The sequence below is a fragment of the Acartia tonsa genome, chromosome 3 (assembly GCF_053477335.1).
Source record: "Acartia tonsa isolate MP-2025a chromosome 3, ASM5347733v1, whole genome shotgun sequence".
Lineage (NCBI taxonomy): Eukaryota > Metazoa > Arthropoda > Copepoda > Calanoida > Acartiidae > Acartia > Acartia tonsa.
The window spans coordinates 51227424-51250988 of NC_137262.1; the positions used below are offsets into that span (position 1 = coordinate 51227424).

General features: G+C 30.5%; 2 protein-coding genes and 1 long non-coding RNA gene across 12 annotated transcripts in view; 2 read left to right on the forward strand and 1 right to left on the reverse strand.

Annotated features, from left to right (window-relative positions):
• LOC145314526 (uncharacterized) overlaps positions 1-23565 on the forward strand; it is a 330684-nt gene that overhangs the window by 207618 nt on the left and 99501 nt on the right. The window lies entirely within an intron of this gene.
• Positions 325-21978, reverse strand: LOC145312913 (uncharacterized). Its single transcript, XR_013877177.1, has 3 exons — positions 21907-21978; positions 21618-21667; positions 325-406 (listed from the first exon to the last, which is right to left on the reverse strand). It is a non-coding gene; the product is annotated as an uncharacterized LOC145312913 (long non-coding RNA).
• Positions 8264-9954, forward strand: LOC145312938 (uncharacterized). Its single transcript, XM_080152148.1, has 3 exons — positions 8264-8397; positions 9150-9243; positions 9486-9954. Exons 1-3 carry the CDS (start codon positions 8264-8266, stop codon positions 9582-9584), a joined length of 327 nt encoding a protein of 108 aa, XP_080008274.1. The 3' UTR covers positions 9585-9954.

Sequence of the window (23565 nt, forward strand, 5' to 3'; positions counted from 1 at the left end):
ACAAACAATTGTAAAGGAAAATTTCCCCACAACCCCCTTCCCCTTTTCCTCCCCTTCTTTCCCATCACTCTTTACTTACATGAAACACAGGTTTCGTGATTTTTCCTGAAAAACTCTATAAGGTTTCGTGATTTTTTTTAGAATTGATTGTTATAATAGCTACCCCTGGGTTTGCTTCAAAAAGATTTCTAAATCCAACAAAAAGATAAAATGGGTTCAAACTAGGTCTCATAGGCATTGAAGTAATATTTTTTTATATTTATTTTACCTGTAATATTATATGAATCAAACATTTGAAGTCCACATAAATAATAATAAGAATTGCTTCCATCAAATAATGATCTTCTTGTTTTTAGTTCATTTCTCCATAATTTTAAAGTTATACTTGTAGTTTCTTCTCTTTCTACTAAAATTGGATATCATATCAGTTGCGTGCACAGGGGGGGGGGGGGGAGAGTTTAAGCCTCGATGGTGTAAAAAAATGATAAGGTATTACTTCAAAATATTTTTTAGTGGGTTGCTAACACTCTCTCCGACCGTGGCTGTATCAAAAAGATGAAAAGATAATAGTTCTTTTGGCACGGGGTTGTGATTTCCACTCTTTTACGTCATCCAAACCCCTACGGGAAACCTAATAACTTTGTTAGGATAACCTAACTTTTTATTCAATATTTAGTTTATTTAGTCAATATGGTTTTTAAATTAAAATTCTACATGCTATTACATTTTTACGTACTTAATTAACTAAGATATTTTATCAACAAGGTATATTTCACTAATTTGACATTTCAAATAGAGTATATATATGGTTAAACTTTGAGTGTGTTAAAAAGACTGGCTTCTTCTACAGGTAGTTTGTGCTTCCTTCTTGTCTGGTTGTCCGCACGAGCAGTATGCATGGTTGTGGTTTATATTTTTCGGAGGTGTTACAAAAGTTGTAACATGCTCCCCCCTCTTTATGAGGCCAACGAGGCAGGAACTTACAATCATTCAGTAACCTGGATTATCTTTTGTAGATTTAGAAGTTATTTTCAAAAGTCGTCTTCAACATAGTAAATGTTTTTGTTTTCAGGTTTCGATGACAATATGATGATTCAACCAAAATTGCAAGGTAGAAGCTCGCGGAAAATATGAATAATTTGAAGGAGAACTACAACGAACAATTGTGAAGAAGTGGCGCTGCTTCGTATCATTATGATTAGTTTATTACATAGTAAGCAATATTACATATTACAAAATATTAAAACATGTTAATCAATATCATTTTCTTAATCAAAGGGAAATATTTACTATTTGTATTTAATTGGTAATTGTCACTAAGCATAAAAAATATCAAAAGTAAATGATTTTGTAACTTTAATTTTATTGCAAAAAGTTGATTCAATTTTTCATTTTGAGTTTTCATTTATATTTAACATATTAAAATACATAGATCACATATTAACAAATGTTTTAAATTACATAAATTTTGTATTACAATTATCAGTGAATTATATTAATTTTGTATCATAATTACTGGCGAAAATGTTTGAATTGTTAAAGAAAATTTATTATTTTTGCAGTACTATGTAACACAATAAAAATTAAGAACAAAGATAAATGAACGTCGCCAAAATTATAGTATATACGAATTGTTGATTATAATTATAATAAGAATTGAATATCATAATTATTGTTTTTTTTGTTTTGTTGATTTTCTTTATATTATAACCAAATAAAGTATGACAACTTGGTTATTATATTGATTCGAACAAGTATTTAATTATAAAGAATGGTTTATAATAATTTCTTCAATCGAATAAAGAAGGGATTATTGATTGATTTACATACTGATTATTAGCCAATTAAAGACTGAATTAACGGCTGATATATTTTACGTGATTTTATAAAGAGTGAATTATAAAATGTTGACGCAATTTTATAAAGAGTGAATTATAAAATGCCTAATTTAGGGACAGGTAAATAATATACCAGCTTTAATCATTTTATAAAGAGTGAATTATAAAATGTTGACGCAATTTTATAAAGAGTGAATTATAAAATGCCTAATTTAGGGACAGGTAAATAATATACCAGCTTTAATCATTATTCTTGATTAGGATTGACTTGGGGAGATATAAACACAGGTTCTTGTGTATTAGCTGGCGTATACCTTGTACTTCTTCTTGTATTTTCAGTTTTATTTTTACAACAAGAACAAGTAGCCATAGAGCGGGCGTTGTTATAACAAAATATAACAAATTTTTTAGCGGCAGCGAATAAAACAAGAACTACGCCAGATATAGCTGAATATATTAAGCCTTTGAGTAATATTTCATTTTCCTCTGGGAAAAAGGATATATTAGAATCGTTTTCTGTGTCAATAAAGTTTAGATTAAACTCGGATATAGTGATAAAACCTTTTGACACTATTATGCCTTCATTAAAATAATTACAACCTTCCGATTTTGTACAGTGGTATACAAATAGGTCAAGTATAGAGATTTGTTTGGCATAAGATATATCTTTAAAGATACATATATCACTAGGTTTTTTTATCATAGAACATGTAGGTTTGTTTTGAGTTATTTTACTTACATAACCATATTTAGCATCAGAGGAGGTGGATATAGTTCCAAATTTATTATCGTCTAATTCTACATAAGGATCAGCAACTAAAATTTTACAGGTTTCAGCACAAAAAGGCAAGGGGTAGAAAACATTTTTATTTTCGAATTTATTAAGGTAATAATAAAGCTTATTTCCATGACGAGAAAAATGTGTTTTATCTTGTAGGGCTGCACACTTGAAAAATTTTGCTGACAAAGGTTTATCTTGATATTTTAGCTCGGTAGCGTAAACAATATTTAGAAATTTTAATTCATTTAATATGGGTGATAATATATTGAACATAGCGTCTTCAGATTTATAGCCTTCCTTAAATTTATTACTTAATTTAGAGGTGTCAATATTAACCATTTCTCCGTAATTTACGGTTCTAGTTAAGGTATATGTGTTTTGAGTGGCTTTAATGTCCATAGCTTTACTATATACGTCAGCCAAAGTTTGGGATTCCGAAATTAGCTTGGTAGCATCAGCCTCCCCTAAGCCAAAATCAAGGAGTTTTTTCCTAACATTCATTTTGGGTTCCTTTTCTATGCAAACTTGGGGTGTAGAAGTACAAAAAGAAGCTATGTCTTGTTCATCCTGTACTGATCTTAACTCTTCATAGGTAAGGTTTTCAAGATCAACGGTACACGCTTTTTCAGGTTCACTTAGGGGAATGTTTGTAAAGTCTAATCTGAGTGTACCTGATACAGACATAAGTATAAGTTCAAGGAGCTGTCTCCTCAATTCATTTAAGGGCATAAATTCTTGTTCTGATTTAGTTGTTTCTGAATAGGCTACTCCAGTGTGTTTTAATACCTGTTCATAAGTGTGCACAAGATATGTTCTATGCCTATTATTTACCCAACAAGCGAGTATAATCTTAATAGCGTGGTACGTTGAAGCTTTAATCTGCATTGAAGATTTTTTCGGCTTATTATAGTGTGTATCTAATTTTCTTACAAGATCAATTACACGCTTAACCTGTTCATTAATTTTAGCCTCTGTGTAAGGGTCTGGGGCACTAGTTTCTGTTGTACTAGTAGTAGTAGTGGAACTATCTTGATTAGAACTATCTGAATCAGAATTACGTTTAACTCTGCCATCAGATATTTCATCTAGAGCGTGTTTAAGGGCTGATTGAATGTTAGTTATATAACAAGTAGTTAGACTGGAATCAAAAAAGGGGCTATAGGATTGTTTAACCCTTTTAGCCTCGGCAATAATCTCATTCCATAAATCAAGTGATTTTGGAGTAGAAGAGCTAGGTAATATTGAAGTAAAAAATGATTTACTAGGAGTTTTTACTTTAATCAAATCACTTATGGCGAGGACTTGTAATGAAAATCCTTTTCTCTCGGTGAATATTTCGTCTACTACTACCAAGGGTGAAAAGTGGGATTTTCCAAGTTTCAATTTTATGTCACCTTCTATATCTGCTTTATCTAGGTGTAGGAGAAGAAACAGCAAAAGGATATTCAGCCATTTTATTTTCATATTGTCTGAAAGAAATAAAAATATGATTTAAATAAAATTAAAATATTTGTTATTGTTTATATAATACGGCTTTGGTAAACAGTATCACTTTTTATTTGTTATACAAAGGTATTATTAAATATTACATATTGCAGAAATAAAACAACAAATTTTTATTTTATTTTTTTATTAGCATGTTTGGCTGCATTTTTGGTTACATTTATACATTATAATTATGCGATAATAATTTTTACAATCGTGGATGCATAATACATAAGGTTTAGCAAGTATGATTGCATGATATACGTTTACAATAACATTTTTGCAAGTATGGTTGCATAATACATTATAGGTTTATATTGTATTAAAATAAACACGTAGATAAATACATGTTAACAGGGAAATAGATTAGTAAACATCTTTTTGTGCATAAGTGTCATATTTTATTTATTTAACTAATAAGTGCAATTTGATTCTTGAAATAATAATAAAATAGGTTATACTCTAATGCAAGCAAAAAGTTTTATTTGATCTATAATTAGTGCTACATTTAGCAAAACTTATTATATCAATTGTTTAATGTGTAATTTTAGTCAGTATGACAACTAAAAAGTTTGATAGGGATTCTATATTTTTAGTCTGTATGACGACTAAAAGTTTATAGAAAATTTATATTTTTAGTCTGTATGATGACTAAAAGTTTATAGAGTTTTCACATTTTTATGTGTATTTTTGAATTTTAGTCAGTATGACAACTAAAAGGTTTATAGGGTTTTTTATATTTTTAGTCTGTATGACGACTAAAGGTTTATAGAGATTTTATATTTCTAGGCGACCAAAAGTTTTTATAATATCCATATTAATCCGTGGGCGTAATTAAGGTTATTTTATTATTAACTATTTAAAATGTTGATTGCAATAACAATCAGCTCATTTTACAAAAACTTTTCATAATCATTTATTGCAAATGATCCATCTTTTAAATAGATTTATTATCATATAATATGCATATAATATTTTACAAATTTTTTATAAGTACAGATAAGTAGATATAACATATATGAATATTTAATTATGGGCTTTTCTTTTTTTATTGGTCATGGCTGCTCCTGCTGGTGTAGGGCCGGCTGCAGTTATGGTTAGAAAATGTTGTATAGCTTGAATAAACCCTTTTTCATCTGATATTTCTTTCGTTATGACTTGGTTGTTTAAAATATTTGTCATTAAATTAGCGAAATCTGCGGCTTGCTCAGAATCGGTTTTCTTTCCAAATTCTGGGTCATTGAAGGTATTATTCAATGTTATCATGATGTCTTTAACCACAGAAAGTGCGGCATCAGCGTTTTCTTTGCAGGATTGAAATCCAGTGTCTTCACATCCCCGAAAAATTTCGTTTTCAGGATTTTCAATGTCAAAGGCATGGGACATAATGTTGTAATTCGCCGGCATGTATTTTTGACACATATTTAGTAGCCTAGTTGTAGCATTTAGAGTTTGTTCTTTGTCATTAAGATTATTTTGAATTGTTTCAACTTTAATTTCTAAGTTCTTATTATCATCTGCAATGTTTTTTATTCTTTCTAGCGAATGAGTGTACTGATTGTCCTTCATTGTATAATTTGTTAATGATTCTTCATATTTCTCCTGTAAGGATGTAATTTCAGGTAATATATCTGTTGAACTTTTAACATTGAGTTTTCTCATAATTCTGGTTTTAAACTTTTCATCTTGATCTCTATCATATTTCAGTTGATCTAATTCTTTTTGGACAAGCTCTAAAGTAGAGTTTTGGTCATTTTGTTTGCTTATTTCTTGCCTAGCAACATGCAAATCATTTTCCAATTCAGATAAAGTTTGGTTTTGTACTCTTAGATTTTCTATTTCTTCTTTTAATGATTGTATGGTGTTTTCAAGAGTTTGTTTTTCACATTCAAGTTGCTGTTTTTCGTTGTCGGGGAGTGTACAGCTAAAACTAATATTTGATATCTTTGTCATTAATTTGTTAGACAGGTCATCAAATTTATTAGCAAGCAAATCTTGAATGGTTGGTTCTGTATTAACCGAGAGTACTTTGTTTTCAACCATTTCTGTGTCTTCTTCAAGGTTAACATAAGAATGTCCCGCTATTGTTTCAGACGGGTTAACAAATGAAAGTCCTGCTACTTGTTCTAATGGCTGAATATAATGATATGGACTAGTCAATGTTTGGGATTGTTCTGCAGTAGATGTTACATATGGGCCTGATATAACCATTTGTTGAGGCTGATATATTTGTTGGTTATAAAGTGGAACATTTTGTTGAGGTGGGACATTTATTTGAGAATGGGAAATTGAATTTGAGGTAGCTACATAAGGCGCTGACGTCACATGAGAGGCAGCAAAGCTACTGTGCGGTGCTACAGAGACCGCAACATTAGCCGCAGGTATGGTTACAGGTACCGTGGTGTTAGTACACACTGTAGGTACAGGGCTAAGATCCATTAAGGAAGGGATTGTTTGAATGTTATATCTCTTTTCATACTGATCAATTAAGTGGGGTGGTAATGGGTATAACTTATTGTTTCTCAGCCAATGAACGCAGTCTGTATTGATTTCAAATCTGAAACCCTCTTTGCCAACATAGCGGTGGCTTTGCATATAACTGATTTTTAAATGAGATTTACATTTGTTGAATAAAGCAAGATTCATTAAATCAATGGAACAGACATTGTGCATAAAATATGCAATCGCCGAACAATTAATCAAAGCAAAGGTTATTAGAAGGGACTGAGCTGCTATTTCGGATTTAAACCATTCCTGATAAACATAGTAGCCGTGCAAATACACGATACCAGTTCTGGCGGAATATAGGTTTTCAAGTTCATCGCAAAGGTTGCGGCTTAAATGTGCTAACATTACAAGAATTGTGTCACTAGTTGTTACATTAAACGAGGTACAATTAAAAAGGGCATGTTTAAGTTTGGTAAAACAAGATTTTAGTACTTCGTCGCATTTGAAAACTAATTTTTCAATCAGATGTACAGAACGAGTAGTATGGGGTTTTGTGTAATAAGATTTGCTTTCCAGGGACTCGAGGTACACCACTTCGAGGTGTTTTTCATTCGAAAGAAAAGGGGAAACTTTTTCATACACAGTTTTTATATAGTCAACAACTATGTTCGATTGGGTATTGCTGGGCAAATTAAATCTCGATAGAACATCTTTTTTATCAACAATCTTTTTTCTAAAATGAAATACATTGATATCAAATAAGAGGGATGAAAATACTACTTGATTTTTTCCAGCATTTTTTACATGGGCTACAATTTGTTGGGTGAGAGCTATTAGATCATTAGGAGCAAGGTTATACTTTTTTTTGACTATGAAAAAATTGTTGCTTAAGGAATTGGGAAGTTTAGCATTGTGCTGGCTAGATACAAACATACCGCCAGTTTTTGATATTACGTGAAGCGTGTTAGCCGAGCACAGATCAGGCTCGGCTGCAGGAAGGGACAAAAATATTTTATTTCGGTTTGGGTTAGTAGATATATATGGGTCAACCGGGGAATCCTTTTTTTCTTCTCGGTAGAAATCTTGATGAACTTTTGGGCTGTCCATGGGGATTCCGATGTTTGTTGGCGGTTGATTCATTTTTAATTCCTTAACATGAAAAATATTGTTTTAATATGATTTTAACTAAGGATTGTGCTATGTAATATTAAAACAACATGGAAATATTGGTCTAAAATGATATAACTAGGGATTTAGCTATGTAAAGTTATTTAATGTCATTTCAGGTTTAAACAGTAATGATTGTGCTATGTAATATTAAAACAACATGGAAATATTGGTCTAAAATGATATAACTAGGGATTTAGCTATGTAAAGTTAATTATTTAATGTCATTTCAGGTTTAAACAGTAAGAGAAAATTGATGGTGCAGGGTAAAGTTGATACGGCGAATGATTTACCTGTGAAGCAAACCAGTATTGAAATGAGTGAGTTGTCTGTTCCTACTGTGAAGGAAGAGGGAGAGAAGGTGAAATCAGAGCGTACCTGAATACAATTTTAATTTTATTTAATTTGTATAACTTGTATCACCCCCCTTTTTTTTTTTTGATTTGTCCTAATTTAATTTAATATTAAGAGTAAGGCTTTTTAATTATTTTCAGAGCAGTATATGAAAAAAAACTTTTAGTTCTTTAATAGCCATACAGCAAGAATGTTGGATGTGACTTTTTCCTGCCGCGACAAAGAGTCGTGTGTGACCGAGTGCCAGGCTGTTCTGGCACAAAGGACAGCCGAATATTTTGTTAAGTCTGAAAGTTCTTTAACCTCCATTATTGACTTATTAAGGTAAATTTATAGTATTTAAAATTTAAACCACTTCAGTACAAATATTACTTATTAAAGTTTGAATTGAAATGCTTAAATAAGGCGCTGAATTTTGTTTAATAATATGAAATGAGAAGAAAAATATATTTAAATTGTCCATGTACATGTATATATATATATGTATGAATGTATATATATGTATGTAATTTTGCGTCACAAAAAGGGGTTGTTGTATTTCATAATGTACCTTGATATTTGGCGCTCCAATAAACGTAGTGCGCACTCGAAAAACCGGTAATTTTATACCTAAAGGGTTGGAACTTTTTGGGGTTTTTATTTCAAAAATATAATTTATGTACATTAATGTGCAATTTCTATTACTTTTTCGCGATTTTTTGGTATGTTTTTGAGCATAAAAACACTATTTACTTGAAAAATCAGGAAGATAGTATTTTATGAGCGCACACTTTATTGTTTGTGTGAGTAGTGTAAAAACATTGACCACTTTTAAGATTTGAATTTTCCGATATTCACGAAACCCAACTAAAAACCGTTACAAATTGTTTACAAATATAAGACCATATCGATCATTATGGTAATGTGTAGACAAATACTTTTCTGAAATATTTATTCCATATCTGCGTATTGTGCAGACATAAAAATATAAAATAATATATCTTAATGCAGATTGGTTATGTAATATATATATTTACATCTGTCTTTATATAGATATATTTTTTAGATACATATTATAAATTTACGTATTTTTTAAGGGAAAAAGAAACCGGTGATGAGATCAAGTACAACAAGATGAATCTGACCTCGGATACTAGACAAGCGGTCTTCAATGCTTTATTGGGATTCAAGGTGAGTTTTACCTTATATAATTCTTCAATATTAGGTACAATCTGCGATGTTTTATGGAGGATGGTCGATCCTGAAAAATAGGAATATTTTTAGGGATTTTTATATCCAATATATAACTTGTTATGAAAAAGTTTTTAATAGTTAATTTTTTAAGAAACTTATGGACTCTATGGACTTGCAAGAGATTTTTATATCCAATATACAACTTGTTATGAAAAAGTTTTTAATAGTTAATTTTTTAGGAAACCTATGGACTCGATGGACGTCAGACTTGCAAGAATGAAGCTAACGGATGGTTACTTCTGATTGTTTTTGTACTTTCATGTTTCTTGGTAAGATAATTTACAAAACACTTTTACTGGCTTCAAAAGCAAATACTTATAATTATTATTTTACTTCATAATAAATAATTAATAAGCATTTTGTTGTGTAAATATAAAAGATGCGGTATAAGCAAATAAAAACGTTTATTTATGTATCACAAAGAATAGAAATTTGATTTAGTTTAATTGCGTAGATAAGAATCAATTCCGCAAGCAAAAAAAGAACCTTGTGAACGAAAGGGGAGAAAAATTTTTCATTCAACGGCTAGGCGAAACTGTAAGACTCAATTATCTTGCCGCAATCGCGGACGTGATTAGTTACCCCCCTTTTTTATAATGTTGGTAACATAATTTCCTAACTAAGTTTTATATATTATTTATGGTACATAACAAAGAATAATTTTCAAGCCTTTATTTTCTTACACACACAAAGAAGTTTGGGAACTAGTTGTTTAAAAACAAAAGATAATATACTAACAAGTTAGAAAAATAGGGTCTAAATAATTCTATTTTTATTTTAATTTTATTTAGGTTTCTGCGGTTGTTTTAGCAGCTGTAGGTTTCAGCCTGAAGAGATGTAAGGAGTACTATCAAGGACGGGCTAACGAGAGACGCAAGAAGAAATTGGAACATATGGAGCAGGGGAAAACATTGTTACAAAAACTCGAGCATATAGATGCAAAAATCGAAAACCATAGGGCCGCGTCCACTTTAAACAGAAGTTTCAAGGCTGAGTCGGTTAAGCCGGATCATTTGTTAGACACCGATTCTGATTCTAAGGAATTGGTGGAGTTTGACCACCAATGGAGACTAAATAAAATTAAGGCGCATTGTTATGAACAGAAAAAGGCTAATGAAAGTCTTGATTATAATTATGTATCTACTATGTGCGATGACCCAGTAAATCCTGTAAGCAAGGACAATGTTAAGGACAGTGTAAATGACAATTAACTTAATGTTTGAAATTAGTAACCTGTTAGTATTTTACTTAATAGCGCAAGTTGGTAGAATTTTTATATGTAGTGGTTAGTTATCATTTCCGTTTTTGCTTAGATTCTTTCATTGCTTAACAAATCCTTATTGTTTGTAGGAAAAAATAACTATTAAATGTTAATTTGATGTAAAGTTAATAATAAAATAATTGTTTTGTAATTGACGTTTTTCTTGTATGTCAATCATTAATTGTTATCTATTATAAAAATGTACAACCTATTGATATGTTATTAAAATTCATTACACGTAATAAAATTTAAAAATAAAATAATATTGCAAATTTGTTTTTAACTTGCGGAAATTGTAAAACGTTAGTAGGGCTTAGCCTAACCCGGATGCCAAGCCTAGTAAAGCTAGCTTTTATGTTGCTTTGTCATGCTATTTCGTGCTAGGTAGAATATCTTGTTTTGCACAAGAAGGTGTTCTTATTTTTTCCGCAAATTGTTTAATTTACAATATAAAGGATGGAATTATGTGTAAAATAATTGGTAAAAGAATTTGCATTGGCTTTAGAACAAATATACTTGTATAACGATTTAAAATACAAAAACACTAGTATAATGACGTAATACTAATATTTGGTATATAAGTCTTTTTAACCAGTTTTGCAAAACATTTGCAAAAAATAATATACGTCGGTCCTGCATAGCTTGCCCTGGCACAGAAACGCCTTTTTAGAAAGTGCGTACCGTACCGGATAGGTTTACCACTAAACCATTAGGCTAGCTATGGATGTACTACAAATTTTTACACATTATGTTTGATAAATATCGTTTTAGCGTATTTTAAATATATTTTAATAATTACCTTTTTATGTTTTTGTAGTTTTTTGCCTTTATACAAGATAGGTAGGACACGGGGGTATTCAGGGTTCCTATAATATTAAAAGATTAATATTAAAGATTTAATTGTTCTTTTTTAAAAAGACATTTTTCAACATGGAGAAAAGATTTTATATCAGACATGAAGATGGTTGTCTTTTAAAATATAACAATATAAAAATTGAGCGAAAATAATTTCCGTCAAATATTTACCTTTAAGTCTTTTAATAGTATAGGATGTGTGTTATTTTGATGATATAACTCGATGAATGCGTTATCCTTCCGTCTGAAAGAAAAAGGCAATTTTATAAAAAATGTTTATGAGGTTTGATAATTTCTACAATTATTTTTTTTATTAACATTCAGAATATATAAACCATAAGTCACAATTTTTGGGATATTATGTACAGTAGATATAATAATAGGATACATACTCATAAATATCTTAGTATGGAAAGATATATACATCGAAAAGGGTCTTTAATAAAGGGGGAATACATTATATAGTAATATACACATAAATATCTAGTATGAAAGACATTTTCTTGTGTAAATAAAGGTAAAGGAAAAGAAAGAGATTGATTTCTTTATTCCTCTAATATAGTTTCTAAATCATTTATGCTATTTTCATTGTTATCTAAATCGTGATTTTCGTTACTGTATAATTCATCGTCGCTAGATGAAGAATCTAGGTAATTAGGTTCTTGGATATCTTGGTTTTTATTTTTATCTAAATTCCTCGGTTTTAAAACTGGTATGTTAAACAGTTCATTTATATTATCATATGAAAGCAGTTTAAAGGCTTCTGCCAATGATTTGTCAATATCTAGTTTAGAAAGTTTATTAAAATTAACCTTCTTTAAATCGCTTGCGTGACGCATAACCACTTGACCGGAAATTTGATTTTGAATATGTATTGTTTGATCACTACGGTCAACAACTTTATAAGGTACAAGGCCAAACAGTGGCTTATATTTAAAACCGTAGCTTTTGTCGTTTAATTTGGTAAAAACAATATCGTTAATATGAAAACTATGGTCTATTCTATTTTTATTTCTCTTATCGGAATTGCGCATTTTGTATTGAACTACTCTATCTCTACAATCTTTGATTAGTTGTTGGACCTCTAATTTATATTGTTCTGAGTATAGATTTAAATTATCATTCAACACATACTGAAAAACGTTTTCGGTCGGATCCTTAAATTCACCATCCATTATTCCATCTAAAGAATTAAATTGAATATTATATGGTGACAATTTTTCATTTAAAAAGGGGATTTTATTTAGCATTGCGCAACTTATAGACAATATATGACTAAGATCTAATGTAGTATATTTTTCTCTATAAATTCGCAACATTTCATTTGTGGTACGGACGGCGCGTTCGATAAATCCACGTGATTTAGATTTAAGGATTGAGCTGTTAAGAACTTTAATATTAAGATTATTAAAATAATTCATTATTAACTTGCTTTTGTAAATTGAAGCATTGTCGCTAATAAATGAAGCAGGTATGTCATGTACTGAGAAGTAGTTACTCAGGCAGTTCATAATAGCTCTAGATGTTTTAGATTGAAGAATATATATACTAGTATACGTTGAGTAAACGTCTTTAATTATTAGCAATGCTTTAGGGTCTTGTTTTCTAACCTTATTTTCAAAGGTAGGTAGCTCGAGAAGGTCAGAATAAATGAGCTTATTAGGAGAATTAATGGAGTTGTTAAAGGTAGATCCTTCTTTTAGGCGCAAAGAGTTTGGCTTATTCTGAATACAAAGTAGGCAGTTAGCAGTTAGATTATCACAAATGAGTTTTGCTAATTTTCTGTTATTGAAATAATAATAATTGTTTACATAATTCCAGAGCCTTTTATTTCCCATATGCATCAGCGAGTAATGGATAAAGCAAATGTAAGGTAAATATAGTATTTGAGGTAGTAAAATTTTACCATCTATAAATTTTATTGTATGAGGGAGGGAATCAGGGCAGTTTTTTTCTGCCAGTTGTAGTTTTATAAAATTTGGCATAGACAAATACTCTTTAAATTTATCTGAAAAGTATTTTCCTACGTTGGGAAATTTAGTATGTACTTTTTTTATTGAATAACCTTCTTTTTCATTGCTATTATTACCCAAAATTGGAAATTCTGATATAGTTAGGTAATCATCAGTATAATAAGGCTTTACACTATTATTAAAAGTTGAAATTTCTATAGGACAGAGGCGTGACCAAACATCAGCCAAATTTTGTTTGTCTGTTACATGTATGAAATATAACGCCGTACCTTTATACCAGAAGTATAATTTATTAGCTAAATTATCAATTTTGACATTCCGGGATGAAAATTTATGTCTTGTTAATACTCCTTTGACTACCATTGAATCTAACAAAAGGTAAGTGCATTTGTTAGTAATTTGAGGTTCATAATATCTTAGGCTAGCATATACACTAAAAATTTCTAGATATGCTATACCTTGTTTTTCTAGACAACCTAAGGGAATCGCTTTAGAGTAAAAGCTAACTATTTTAACCAAATGTTTGTTCATTTCATATGTGTTATTTTTAATGATATTTATAAAATAGTCTTTAAATTCTGATAATGTCATAAGATTAGGTCCGAAGCGTAGCACAGTTTTTTTACAGAGAATGCTGGGTGTTTTTACATTCAATCCATAAATTAAGGAATCATGGAGTAAGAAACATATATCTTCGCTATAATTTCCGATTTTAATTGTACTACAGGGTGTAGAAAATACTATATTTGTTTTAAACATTTTTGTACACCCATATAATAGGTAATACAAAATATGATCATTGTTAATAAAAAAATCAGTATTTAATTGCTGAATTGTTTTACAGAAAACTTCCTTATGTAGCGTAGACAAACATTCCTTTTTATTGGTATAAGGCATGAACTCTACAAAATCGTAATCATAGAGATTTAGGATGGTATATAAGTGTGTCATGGCGCTAGTAAAATCTTCTGGAAAAGATCTATGATTAAGTTTTCTCGCTGTTTTAAAAATACTTTCTATAATGTTTTCATTTAAACATATATATTCTGTATCTTTAGGATAGGGATGAATAATATTGGGATCAATTTTGTGCGAATTAATAGGGAATTTTTTAACGCATTCTGACATATTGACATTCAGCAGTACTGATCCTATACTATAATGTGACGCGTCTGTTAGTAAGACGTTAACACTGTTTTCACTAGGGACATCAATAAACCTTTCGGTTTTTGATAATAACTCTTTAATTTTAGAAAAAGCTAGTTTAGCTTCTGAATCATAAATAAAAGGGTTTAATTTTTTATATAATAGATTACATTGTTCATGAACAGAAAGGGGAAAAATAGATCAATAGTAATTTATTTTGCCTAACAAGCTTTGCATTTTTTTCAAAGAATCAGGTTCCCCTAAAGTTGTTATTTCATTAAGTTTTTTATCAGGACAAAGGATTTTTCTATTCTTAATTTTATACCCAAGAATATGAATTTCATCTGAACTATCTAAATCAAAAGCAAGTGTACATTTAGAAGTTGAAATTTTTACTCCTATCAGGTGTAACCTGTTTAAAAGTTTTTCTATTTCTAAAATATGATTTTGTAATTCTTCTTCTGATTCAGAATATAAGATAATATCATCCATAAAAATAAGTAAATTTTGAATAAAATCTAATTGACCATTTTTGTCTAAGTGCAAGTATTTTTGCATGGTCTGAACGAGGTAGGATGGCGTTTGGCAGAATCCCGTAAGAGCGCGTTTCATTATGTATGCTGCTTTCTCTGTCAAAACATTCATCGCCCCAGAATCCATGCTTTCTTTGTCTACCTGAATGCTATAAAAGCATTTTTTCAGGTCAATTGTGGTTATATATTTAGATTTTTTAATGATTGGGCTTAACAGATTTTTGTAATCAGGGAGTGCGGCACTTGTTCCCCTAAAAGCAGCTTCATTGCTATATTTGGCATCTATTATGATGCGAGGCAATTCTGACTTATCTTCGCTGCGGCTAGGGACAGTAAAGACAGGGTTGCCAAATGACATGTGTGGGGGAGCTATCTCAGCATACCCATTTTGAAGAAGTAGATCAAAGAATTTATCGACAGCTTCTCTGTCTGTTGCTTTAAGGCTATAAGGCTTTGTATTACGATATACAGGGCTGGATAATTTTACTGACATTTTGGGTATAAAAGATTCATTGAGGGACCCGCAATCAAAGGTATGTTTTGAGTAAACTTGCAGATCATAAATTAAATTAGCTATTCTTGATTTAACCTTTTCAAATTGGCATGTAATTGAATCTTTTATATCTTGTACTGTAGACAACTTTGTTTCTAAAACATCTGAGATATTAAGTCCGATGTCTAAATCATTTTGAAAAGATTGAAAAAACTCATTTTCATCTATTACATTTGGGGATGGTTTAACCTCTTTTTTTATTGTTTTATCTATTTTATTAATAGTTGTATATTTGTCAGTATACAATACCAAAATATGGGAAATTAAGTTATTTAGCAAAAGGGTTTTATTCAAGAATAACAGTATTTGTTTTGATATAAAATTTAGGGGTAAGACTGTCATAATATCATCCAAAGTAAATTTAATATTTATCAAAGCTATCCAGAATTGTGTATAAAGGTAGGCTAATAATGGAAAAATAGAATTAAAGCAATTCTTTGAAATAATTTTTTCAAAAATAAAAATGGCATTATTTTTATTATTATTACAAGGTTGTTTTTGCTTTTCTATTAATGTAATAGAGGAAATTTTATGACTAACTGGGATATTTAGTTTATTGGTAGCGGTGATATAAATATCATTATTTTCTTTAAAAGTTTGCTTGTATAGCAAAGGGCTAGAAAAACTGTTTTTAATTTCATAAGAAGTGTTTTGTTTGTTATTGACAATCTTTCCTACTATTAGTTTTTGTTCAAACGGAAGAAACGTTAAATGGTCGTTAACTTTAACTTTAGGGGCTAATTTTCTGTTGTACTCCAGCCTGGCACTGTTTATGCTATCGTCATATACTATTGTAACACAGGCTGCCTTAATAAAATCCCTACCTAATAAGAAGCAATTATCAATAACATTGTCAGTTACTAGGACGTCCAAGACTATGTCACCATAATTTGGGAGATAAAAAGGGATTCTGAATAAACCATAACATTTTATATCATGGCCAGTTACTGACTGAAGGGTATTTTTAGCCTTTTTATAAAAATATTCCTTATAATTAGGGATTAAGTGTTCTAAATACTCACGGGATACGAGATTAGAACCTGCACCACTATCAATTTCGAACAGTAGTTTTGTATTGTTATGATAAATTTCAAAAATATAAGGCTCTAAACCAGTTCTATGATCCACTTGTTTAATGTAATCTTTTGAATTTTTCGGCGCTTTTATTAGGTTACTATAAATACGCTTTAAAGGGCCGCTAAAATGTGCAGGTTTAAATCTAGTTTTGGAAGATTTGCATTTCCTGTTCAATTTTGATTTTTTAAATTTATTAGGAATAGCATATGTTAATTTACTAATTATATTTAGTTTATACAGTGGGAATAAGCCTAACATTAAACTACTGGCGCATATTATATTAACACATAAAGCAAAAATATATATTGCTAGTTCAGGGTTTAATGAGCAGACGCATAGTAGGAAAGGTATTAGATAATATAAACCTGTTTGAGAAATGAATTTAAAATTAATTATAATATTCCAAAGGTTAGAACACATAAAAGATGTCTTTCCTATAAACTTTGACAGGGAAGGTTGTATATAATTCTTTGTAAGATAAGAATTTTTATTAAAGGGAGCATTTGTAGTAGTATATTTCACATTTAAATCATCTTTTTCCATAAAAAGTGTTTGTTTTGTCAATACATTACTACTTTCTGTTATATTTGTATTTATTAATTTAGATACATTTGTAATAGACGCGGTTTGATTAGATAAAATATCTGTATTGGCGATATTGTTATCGTTATTTTCGACAAGGACGGATTTATTTAACATAATATCTGTATTGGCAATATTTTTATCGTTGTTTACAATTAAATCAGATTCCATATCTGTGGTGACGATATGATTCTCCATACAATCTGTAACAGGTTTTTTGTTATATTTGTTATTAATATCTTCATTATCAGAAGAGGAAGAAGAAAGATAGTCAGTATCATAAGTATTAAGTTTTTTGCAACGTTTTCTTATGTGTTTACTTCGGATCTTTTTAACTTCTCTAAGAAATTATTCTTTACACAAGCATCTACAGGGTGATTATACATATAAAATCCAGCATCTTGACAATTGGGACAAGCAATTGGAATAGGTTTCACATTAGGAAAGTTTGGACATTTAGTGTCAGTGTGAGCCTTATCTCTACAAAGGAGACAAAATTTTATTTTCACATTCTGAAGATTTGCTACTCTAAGGCTATCGTTAGGGTTAAAAATACATTGACTATTTTTATGTCCTATCCTTTTGCAAATATCGCATTTTAGGGAAGCTTTATTTTGATAGCTGTTTAACTTAAAAACATTCTGTGGGCCATAATTGCATTCATCATCACTTAGGTGATCGTAAAGATCTTCTGCGCAAATGTCTACCTGCTCCCAGTCTACATCGACCCTTTTAACGACGTTTTTATGTACTCTAGACTCTTTAGAAAGAAAACTGTCGATCGAGGCTTCGTGGGTGCGCAAAAAATTTTCGAAAGCTGCAAGGGTAATTTGGCCATTTTGAATGGCAGCGGTTGAATTGAGAAAATGACGTAAGCCGTAAGGGATGTACTTGTATACCGCACTAATAATTCTCCTATTTTTTTCTTTTTCAGAAATTATAGCATCAGAAATATTTTCTATATATCTTTTATATTCATACAATATAGACATAATGGATTTAGAAGAAGGTTTAAATTTTGCAAAATTTTCATCGATGTCTAGCATATTTGTAATAGACCCATTGAGAAGACGATTAAGTTTATTTAAATATTCGCTAGTAGGGAGATCTAACGGGTTACCCCCAGCCATTTCCAATTTTTCTTTGATTTCCTTAGATATGGACATGTGAATTAACATATTGTATTCACATGGGCTAAAGTCCGAAAGATCAAAACTATCCAACTGATTTAAAAAGGCTTTAAGCCCTACTGTTTCTATGGACATCAATTGACGATGGATAACTCTTTGTTTTTGGAAAAGTTTATCTGCATTATACGTGTTTTTTCTATTTGCTAAGAAAGGGGGCTCAAGGTTGTTAAAGGTGTTACACTTTAAATGAGGGGCGTTGTAAGTATTCTCAGTGTTTTGTGCTTTAAAGATTTGTTTTATTTGTTGGCTAGTTTGATCTAATAGTAATTCTTTGTTTATTCTATCCAACCCTTTAGCCTTATTTATATGGTCCTCTATTGAAGAGAGAAGTTCCCTAGCATGAATTGTGGATAATCCCGTAGGAGATAAATCTCGTTGGTTTGACCTGTAGACGGGAATATCAGTTGTAGCGTAGCGATAATTCTGAGGGCCAAAACTAAGTATTGGGTTAAGGCTAGGAGGGGGTTGGCTGAAATCATTCCTTATTGCATTACTAGAACCAACCTGCAGGTTGGATATGTCACTTGCCATTTTGTTAAGACTACTTACAATTTCTCCCATATTATTTTTTAAAGCATTTAATTGATCTTCATTATTAGAATTGGAGTTTTGGGAATTAACTGGTGGAGTAGGGGCCGAAGGGACTAATAAAGGTGCTCTAGGTGTGTTTCTTACAAATCTTCGTCCGAAAGTTCTCCATCTATCCCTCATACCTATAGAACCTTCGTCATCGCTGACGTCATAATCTCTGTTCCTATCCATGACTTATTAAAAGCAGTATGTAGCCTTAAATATTTATATGGATTTAGGGACGAATTCAAAACGGATATTTTTTGTTAAAAATATATATTATAATAACTGACGAAATTTAACATACAATTATAGCAGTATGACGCTATGTGTAATAAGTAAAAAATCGTACAGAATTATATAAATTGAATTATTTTAACAATAACTTTTACAAACAATTATAGCAGTGTGATGCTATAGTACAATATATAGGTTAGGTTATAAAAGGGATTTGTGACTTTAGATATGGTATATAAATTGAATTAGTTTAACAATAACTTTTACAAACAATTATAGCAGTGTGATGCTATATTATAATGTGTAAAGGTTAGGTTATAAAAGGGATTTGTGACTTTAGATATTATATATATACTAAAATGAGTCTTTTTATGAGGGACTGAGTAAGGACAGTACCCCGCGGGAAAAAAAAAAAATAAATTTTTATATAAAATGAATATATAAAAATTGAATAAAACTTACCGGTTCGAAAAAGTCGACGGTGGCTAAGCCTCCATATTACATTTTTACGTACTTAATTAACTAAGATATTTTATCAACAAGGTATATTTCACTAATTTGACATTTCAAATAGAGTATATATATGGTTAAACTTTGAGTGTGTTAAAAAGACTGGCTTCTTCTACAGGTAGTTTGTGCTTCCTTCTTGTCTGGTTGTCCGCACGAGCAGTATGCATGGTTGTGGTTTATATTTTTCGGAGGTGTTACAAAAGTTGTAACAATGCAGCAACTCTTGATAGATTATTAATATCGACATGAAAAGTGGCCATGACTGACATCATAAAGACATAATCTTATAACTACAGTCATGTGTTTATATGAAAACAGCACAAAGGTTTCATAGGGAGAAGTTACCTTCCTTGTCAGTATTGTTAAATGGGAAAATCCAGTTTATGTGTAATTTTATGCAGGGAGTTAAAGGGATAAGACAATGGCCGATAAATAATGTACATTAAAAATGAAGGTACACAACGTTGCCCGGTCTGTAGATTACAATTAGTTGGTGTAGGGGGTGAAACGTTTTGACACTCAACTAAATAAACCAACCAATCAAAATTCAATAAAAGTCCCCAAAGTTCTTATGCCAACAATTAAGAAAATGTTATTATAAAGCTTTGGGGACTTGTGTTATAAACAGCCTAATGTCCCCCTCCCTCACTAAGTGTTATGTCATCTACATAAAAAAATGCTTTTGAAACGGTTTTCAATAATGAAGTATTTTGTTTATAAAAACATAATGATACTTAATGTGAGGGAGGGATATGACGGCTAAATAAATAATATTTTGCCTCTAAACATCTATATATTCTTATTTGTAGTGTTAAATAAGATGTTTTTTTTTAAGATTTTTAAGTTAATAACAATACATTTTTTCTTCGGGTGTCTTTGTAGATTACAATTAGTGGTTTAAATGGTTTAAATTGAACCAACCAATCAAAATTCAATAAAGGTCCCCATGGTTGTTAAGCCAACGAATAAGAAAACGTTGTTATAAGACTTTGGGGACTAGTGTAATAAACAGCCCAATGTCTTCTCCCTGCATTATTAAAATATTAATTTGTCAAATGACTAAGATACATTAATCAACAAAGACAAGTGACCAGGATACTTACAAACAATTAGAAATAAAATATACTTCCTGTATTTTGCCTCCACTTTCCTTAAATTATATCTTAAAGCCTTTTTTACCTCAATCCTAACCAACGACAAGTTAACCAAATGTTTTGCAATTTTAAGTTACACTAACAAGAGATCTAAAGGGATAAGACAATGAACTTTAATTTGATATGAATTACATGCCCAATGATAATAAACAGAATTGCTTCTGTATATCAAAATTATTGGTTGAAACGTTTAGACACTACTAATTTGGAACCAACCGATCAAATTTACATTAAATTTCCCGAAATTGACCCAACAAATAAGATAACGGTTTGAAAACTTTGGATACCAAAGTAATTTACATTTCCAAGTCCCCTCTCTGGTCCTTGCAATTACAGACCGATGAAATTCTTTTAGTAATCCTTATACTAAAGTAATAGGATGTTTGTGTGTCAGTACCGAAGGATCTTGCTAACCGCTGAACCGATCGTGTTCTCCTTAACAGGGTAGATTCTCATAGGTCCCGGGAAGGTTTATAACTATTTTGGGGGAGGGTACCACCACCCTCCAAAGAGAAATGACAAAAAAATCGAATTTTTTTTTTAATATTTAGGAGTCTTCAAAGTAACATAAAGAGATATCGTAATATAAAGAATTATCGTAGAGACTTTAACAAACAAAAACATTTAAAGTGCCACTAGATGCCTCTAGGGGCGTAACCGCTAGTCTTACCTAAACTACTAATATTTTCATCTGTTAGTCCACATTCGATGAAATACAAACTGAAAAGCATAAATTAAAATAATACATTTATATATACATAAAAGGAGAAAAATATTTTAGATTTTATTTAAATTAAAGTAAAAGAATAGAGGTGGCATGAGCTATATGAAACTCTGTTAACAGGGCGGGGAACCTGTCCCGACTTTGAATCAGGTAAAAGCACCGAGTCCTTGCAAAAGAACAGAAAACAATTTGCTAGCAGGAATGATGAAATTTTTGCTTATTTAAAATTACCTACCTAATATGATTATTATTATTATAAATACTGTTATATTTATCAATTACATTCATGTTTTCACCTGGAGGCCTAAAATACAAGAAAGATATCATCCAAAACTGTAAAATAGCCTTAAACCATCACCAGACTTACATCTGATTTAGAGATATATGTGAAGCTTCCCTAAAATGGAGAACTCGTTTTCTTAAGTTGATTACGAGATCTTGGACAAACAAAAAACCTTACTACTTTATAGATTACTAGCAGCTTTAAAATATCTTTAGTATTTTTATTTTATGAAGGCGTGGTCTAAAGGAAGCTTCACTTTAAATAAAAAAAACCACATCGGTTCAGTGGTTAGCGAGATTCTTAAAGCTGCAGATAGACATCCTGTTATTTAAGAATAACATAATACCAAACAAAGGTCCTACCTACTTTGCTGATAACACTGTTTGAATAAAAAAAGTATGAAAAGTAATAACATTTTATGAAACATTTTGATTTTATTTGGCTTAACCTGTAATTTTCAAATTTTAAACTTAGTTAGATTAACGGATGTTGTAGAATATAATATAATGTAGATATTAAGACAGGAAAAAAAAAAAATTCGTCAATTGTTAAAATGGAACTCATTTATTGATCAGTTAGTATTTAGTAGGAGATGGGATGGGGTAAAGGAAGTGGATTGCACTGGGTATTTTAGCCAGCTGCAAGTGTCACTTTTTTATAAACATCTGGTGTAAGATCCAAATAATAATGTATCCATTGTGAGATCTAAACCTCTTTTTTGCATTTTCAATTCATCATAACACCCGCCTCCCCCCCCCCCCCTTGTTTTTTATCAGATATTGATAATGGTTTACTCCCTATTCACTCATGAGTTGAAGCCCCTTAGGGCAAGCAACGAAGCCTGGAGTCTTTAATAACACACACACAAAAATCTTACAGACAGACATACTAGATTGACTTTAGAATAGCTTCAACTAAATGTTCTATTTTAAAAATCAATTATGTGAACTAACCTAAAAATTAATTAAAAGTAAATTCTATTGCAAATTTAAGCAAACATAGTTAAATGTCTGTTTTATTTGTACATTTACAATGTTGGTTTTAGGTGATTTATTATCATATTCAGTGGAAATTTAATATTTCATGAAAAAAAATAAGAAAAAAATCACTCAACTTATTCATTTTATTTTCAAATTTATGTAATAAAATGGATTTAAAATATACGTGGATATTAAGACAGGGGTTAAATTGTTGTCAATTAAGGTTGCCAACATGTAACTCATTTATTGGGCAGTTCGTTCATCCGGTAGGAAGAGTGTGTATGGGGTATAGATGGTGCGAGTTTTACTATATTAAAGAACATGAAAATCTAGTGCAACATCCAACTAATTATATATCCATTTGTTTTAATGTACAAAATGACAGAATTTTTTTTTTGGGGGGGGGATTTACTTGTTATTATTACATTTATGATTTTATTATTATTTTTTCAAAACTGCTCTATAATTACGTGTATGTATCATGTAAGTTGTCAGGTTAAAATGGTAATATTGTTATCATGCACCTGTAGCGTGACTAGAACACAAATAACTGATGCACAAAAAGTAGTAAGGAAAAAATTTTAGATTTCAATACAAGTGAAAAATATGATATAATGACTACAAGAGCTTC